Below are 5926 nucleotides of genomic sequence, written 5' to 3' on the forward strand. Positions count from 1 at the left end.
GCGGGCCAAAAATTGGCTTTTATAATTGCACCCCTACAGTGCAGCAAAAATCAGTGAATTTTCGATCCCTTTCGTGCAAAAAATGGTCAAAATTCTAGCATTTTTGGTCAAAATATCTAGATTTTTCAAGAATTTTCTGAAATTTCTACCCTTACAGTGCATCTCTAGTTTTTCCAACCCTTACAGTGCATTTTAAACATATTGGAAAAGGTACCCTTAGGACCCGCACATACCCGTCGGTCCTTTTGCCCAGCTTCCCCCCCGGGCCTTCGTGTCTTTGAAAAGCAGTTTGTGCCTTTCGAAAAAAAGTTCGTGCCTTTGATAAAAAAGTTCGTGCCTTTCGAAAAAAAGTTCGTGCCTGTGAAAAAAAAATTCATGCCTTTGAAAAAAAAGTTCGTGCCTTTTGAAAATAGTTAATGACAAACAAAATAATCAGAAGCTTCATTAGGTTAAAAAATTTAGAAGGGTGGTGATTTAAACTACATACACTTTTTTATTAGAACGCCTTTAAATCTTATAAACTATAAGTAGTTTTGGTGAGCAGGGTATACTTATTTTTTTTTCAGCTGCTTTTTGTCTTTCAAATTCATAATTCATAAAAATTCATAACTAACTTTTGGTTATTAGAAAAATAATTACAGGAATTACACAAATGAGAAAAAAAAGAAGTCATTGCATATGAATGCGCTTTCGAATGTTTAGTGCAATATTCGAATGTTTTGTTTGGATGAAACTCGTCCTAGAATATTAATGATATTCATGATGTAATCTTTGCGCCGAAACAATAGATGTGACGTAACAACTTTGCCGCCATTATTGGTGGCAAAATAATTGTCCCGCTAACCTATTTTGTATTGAAACCGGGGGTTTACGAAAAAGAAAGCTTAATATCTTGTGACGTAATACAATAGAATTAAATATTTTTTAGAAATCTATTGCAGATAATTAAAGAATTTCAATGAAAGAGTTTTTTCTTTGAGTTGGATTATTTGGACTTCTGTATTAATCTTTTCTTATTTTTACCGGTGGTCCTTGCTTAGAAAACATTGGGGAACGCATTTATTTTACCACCAATAATGGCGGCGGCCAAATGTTTTGATTCGGAGTGTCAATCAACGAAAAGATTACATAGGATTACATCATGAATATCATGAATAGCATAGTCTATGAAAGAACTTAAAGAAGAGCTAGAAATTTTTTTCCGAAAGGCACGAAATTTTTTTAAAAAGCACGAAATTTTTTTTCAAAGGCACGAACTTTTTTTCAAAAGGCACGAACTTTTTTTCGAAAGGCACGAACATTTTTTTCAAAGGCACGAACTTTTTTTCGAAAGGCACGAACTTTTTTTTAAGGCACGAACTTTTTTTCGAAAGGCACGAACTTTTTTTCGAAAGGCACAAACTTTTTTTCAAAAGGCACGAAGGCACGAAAAAAATCACACTCTTAAAAAATGGAACACATTGAAATCAAATCACTTACATTTTCCTTCTCACTAAAGCTAAAAGATATTTGAAAATGAACTCCCTAGGTAAATTAAAACTATTGTGGATATAAATGTGTACATATTTTTTAAGACCCTCAGAACTAGTTTGTTTGGCAACACCTCAATAATTTCTTTTTGACGTTATTAAAAAATACACTTAAGGGCTTATTTGACCTTTCCGACCTTTTGAGAAATCTATATGAATTGTACCAACCATTACAAAAATGTTGGTTTTAACCTTTCCGACCCTTCTATATTGTACTGAACGTTACTTGTGCAATTTGTTTTTCTACGACCCTGAGAGATTTATGTAAGTTGTATGGACCATTACAAAGATACACAGAGAGAAACTTTGATAACCATTGAAAATTTAGTGAAACGCACACAAGAACTACTATAAGGGCCACTGTCTGTAAGAGTCGTACTGTATCAGGAAAGAGTGGAAGTTATTTTTTCAGAATTGGCTGTGAAGATTAATCTGAAAATTTAGTGAATTCGACATAATCAGAGACACAGAATTTAAGTTAACATTTACCCAGTATACATGTGGCTGATGTTTTGATGTGGTTTTTAGTAGTTTTGAAAGTCTTTACAGCTTGTGAAAGAGTTTTTATGGTAAGTTGATTATGTGTGTTTGCCTGGGTTTCCAAAGTTCAGAAACAAGGGTTCACACACAGACTGTTTATAACATTCTGTGTCAGACTAATCTACCTGCACCAAGCTCTATAATTTTAGAACTTTGTGAGGTGAGGTATTTTTTGTTTTTTCTAAAATTATGAACTTGGATTCCCAGGCTAGGTTTTACTCTCCTTCGTTGAGTTGAAACCTCTTGATAGCTTTATTAGCAACATTCTGAAAAAAAAATTAAATGAATCGTTATACCTCTTGAAGATAGTACAAGGTTTAAGGACAAACACAGGACATCATTTAGGAAAAAGGGTAAAACCAGAAGTCCCAAAAATTCCCTTAAGACGAATTTTCACGGTCACGATCAAAAGACGATGAAAAAATTTAAAGTTTAAGGGCGTGAACTTACCAAATACACTATATGAGCAGCATAATTGTTGGGATGGTTTTTGTTCTTAAATTCTTCATTTGTGTACGTGAAGTCAGTTTCACAATGACAAAACGGGACAATATCTTTATATTTGTTGTAAAATTCCAACAGGAATTCAAATGGTAGCTCTGATTGTGATTGATTTTGTGTTCAGTTTTCTTCTTCTATTTGCTCTGATGGTCGTGCAATTTGAATTTTAGGAGTTGGGCGGTTGTTGGAAGGTGGTGTTTGTTGAGTGTTTAATGATAATTGATGAAGTGGTTGCATGTAATTGAGAAGGTTGTGTGAGTTTATGAGATGGCTGTATGTTTGAAAATTCTGCTCGATCATGGGCAATTCTGGCGACGGACCACCCGTTGATGCTGTTGATGATGACCTGACAAACATTGCTGGGCTGAAACTGGTGTTGGTGTTGGTGTTGGTGCTTGGCCAGGTAAAGAAGACATGGTGTTTGCGTGAAGATCGACGTGAAATAAACATAGAAGATTATTGAAATCGAAGATTACAATTTAGAGCCTGTTCATTTCCCAAAAAATGTCCGGATATTCATTGAGGGTCAATATAATATTCGATTGGTCAATAAAGATTCGATTTTTTTTATTGACCGTCAATAAAACCTTCTATTTCTATATCAATTGTCAATAAATCGTTCGAAAAATAAACTGACTTCTGATATTTTTTTCGAAAGTTAATTGACTGTCAATATTTAATTCTATAATCCCCTCACCCCTATAAAACTTGAAATTAAACCATAACACGTAGCATTTTAAAAAAGACTTTGAGTTTTGAGGACCACTACGAGCTTTGAAGTCAAGTTATGGCAAAATAAAATGGATTCAGGAAAACTAAAAGGTAAAAAAATACTTAACTTTATTCTGTAAGTGTTATCGAAGCAAGAAAATTATTTCCATCCTTTCTAGTCTCTTCCTCTGGATCTCTTCAAAATGTGGGCTCATTTTTTTTGGCTCCAAAACAATGGCACCATTTGAAAACAATGTTTGATTCGAAATTCGAAATTCGAAAATAAGGCTCTATTTATATGAGGAATAAACATAGCTGATGAGAGAAAACCCCCAAAAGGAGAGCAATGGCCTGCCTGTCATAAAAAAGGGCGTGGCATTTAGATGCGGAACTGATTGCGCAATCAAACTATGACATCATCTCCAAATTCTAACTTGAACTTGGAAATTTTTCTTTCGAAACAGATTTGAAATAAACGTGAAATATCTATCTATCTATCTTTAAGTGGGTTTTGTGGATATGTATTACTGTAGCCCATTCCCCGTTTATTCAAGAAGGCCTTTATTTGTAGTTGCGTGGTTATACGATATTATAATATTTGATTCAGATATAGGTGTGATATTTAGAATTCGGAAAAATTTTTGTCGAAAATTATTAGTGCCTCATCCTCGGTACCTGGCTTTTGTAATAGTAGGGAACTTACTTTAGGCGCGTACAATCTTTCGCGAATCAAGACATAAAGATGAATACATTTTCATACGATAAATGACTTCATGAACATTAAACGACTCGGTGTATATCTTCTAATGTCTCTTTGAAGCGAGCTCCGTTGCCGCCTGTAATTGAAATTTACAAAAATTCAAAAAAATGGAAAAAAACATAATTATAAAAATATTAGTGCCTTTTTATGTTTCATCTTTATTTTATTTAGTATTTTCAACACTTTCTCTCCTTGAGGTCAGATCCCTGATCTTCACCATATATATATAAATTTTACAATCAAAATCTATTTCTAGAAAAAAGATTGGACCTAGAACCAAGTTCAGTGAATTGGTTTTAAGTCGATCTACCAAGTTTCTTGCCTAGGGATATATTACACAATTGGTCTATTGAAACATTTTCATTATCAGTCACCTGATTGAGAAGTGACTTTGCTGGTCTACCTCTTCTAACATTTTTATCATAATTTAAATCTGACGTACCACATATTTGATGCAAACGATCATTATTAATAACATATCTAAAATCTAAAATAATCATTGCTCTCGTCACAAAAGCGAATAAGTGGCCAAAAAACTTAATTTTGAAGAATTTTTGGCTATAACCCAAGTTCAGGTGAACGAACATCTTTTCGATTTGTTTCGTTCAGGTGATCTTTGATCATCATACTACAGGATGAAAAAAAAATTGATAAATTTTACTTTTTCACAGGGAGGTAAAACGGAAGAATGAAAAAATCTGGGGTTAAAGTAACAAAACTACTCCGATCTTCTTTGGATACAGTCAAAAATATAAGTTACACACCGAAATATCGACAATTTAATAACACAGGCAGAAGTATTTAATAAAAATATACCGACCAAATAAAATGGCAACAAAATTTTGTCATTGCAAACCTGAAATTTTCCTCTTATATGGTTTGAAAATACATCGGACAAAAAACGAGTGTCAACAATGAAAAATGCAGGCATAAAAATTCCAGGACTTTGATGCGTTCAGCTTATCTACTCCTCGGCTGGTGCGACGCATTAGTAGAGGGGATTGAGTTCGATTTTTTTAATTGCGCCCGTCAAGGGCGCCTTAATGAGGAGTACCTAGGGAAAATCTCACGATTCAGTTTTCCGGCTCGATTATTCATGTTTGTTCTCGATTATTCATTTTTTATTTTGTGTTTTTTTATACGCATGTTAATGTTAACAGAGACAAGAGCCTTGCTCGATTAAACTACTTTTCGTAGTATTCCCCGATTTCCTATCTTTCTTCCGATCGGATTCATTAAAAGGTTATTCAAGATGGCTACCGAAGCGATAGTGTTTTTGATCATTTGCATGCTGGCATTGCAAGTTTCATCTTTTTGAATTAGCTCTAACTTGGCAAATTAATTCTTGCATCAGGGACATGCCTTTTTGCATCGTGTAAAGACTTTATTTGCTCTAGTTTTCGTTGATTTTTATGAACTATTTTTTACCCAAAGTGAGACTTATTTTTTGCTTTGTTTTGGTTTGTTGTTATGATTCCATGACATTCCATGATGATGCGATGGTTGATTGCAATAAAAAACATATTTTCCTGTTGGGTTTGGAGAAAGTTATGGATGGATTATTGGATGAAGTATCCTAACGTATACATTTCCTATGTAAATGTAAATGAAGAAGAAGAGAGAAGTAATTTTCACCAAATTATGGCGGCTTTCACTGCAATTCGATTGAAGACGATAATGTGATGAACAATATTCGATGAACTTTTAGATCGTATACTGGAATTTCATTAAGTAAGATGAAAGTATCTTTCAACAAATTATGGACAAAAATCCAGACGGTGCGATTATCGATTTGCAATTGATGCATTGGAGTTTTTTCACCACTGCTGCGATTTGATATTTAAGACGATGATGCGATAGATGATTTGATGAACTTTTAGATAAT

The 5926-nt window shown here is 33.7% G+C and overlaps 1 protein-coding gene across 1 annotated transcript in view; it reads right to left on the reverse strand.

Moving 5' to 3' along the window:
• Window positions 1-2690: 2690 nt before the first annotated feature.
• Window positions 2691-5926, reverse strand: part of LOC136803131 (uncharacterized) — a 14020-nt gene continuing 10784 nt past the window's right edge. The window contains exon 12 of the mRNA XM_067059881.1: window positions 2691-2964. Coding sequence (XP_066915982.1) covers window positions 2691-2964 — 274 coding nt within the window. The remainder of the gene's footprint in view (window positions 2965-5926) is intronic.

The sequence above is a fragment of the Clytia hemisphaerica genome, unplaced genomic scaffold, assembly GCF_902728285.1.
Source record: "Clytia hemisphaerica strain Z4C2 unplaced genomic scaffold, Clytia hemisphaerica genome assembly, whole genome shotgun sequence".
NCBI lineage: Eukaryota > Metazoa > Cnidaria > Hydrozoa > Leptothecata > Clytiidae > Clytia > Clytia hemisphaerica.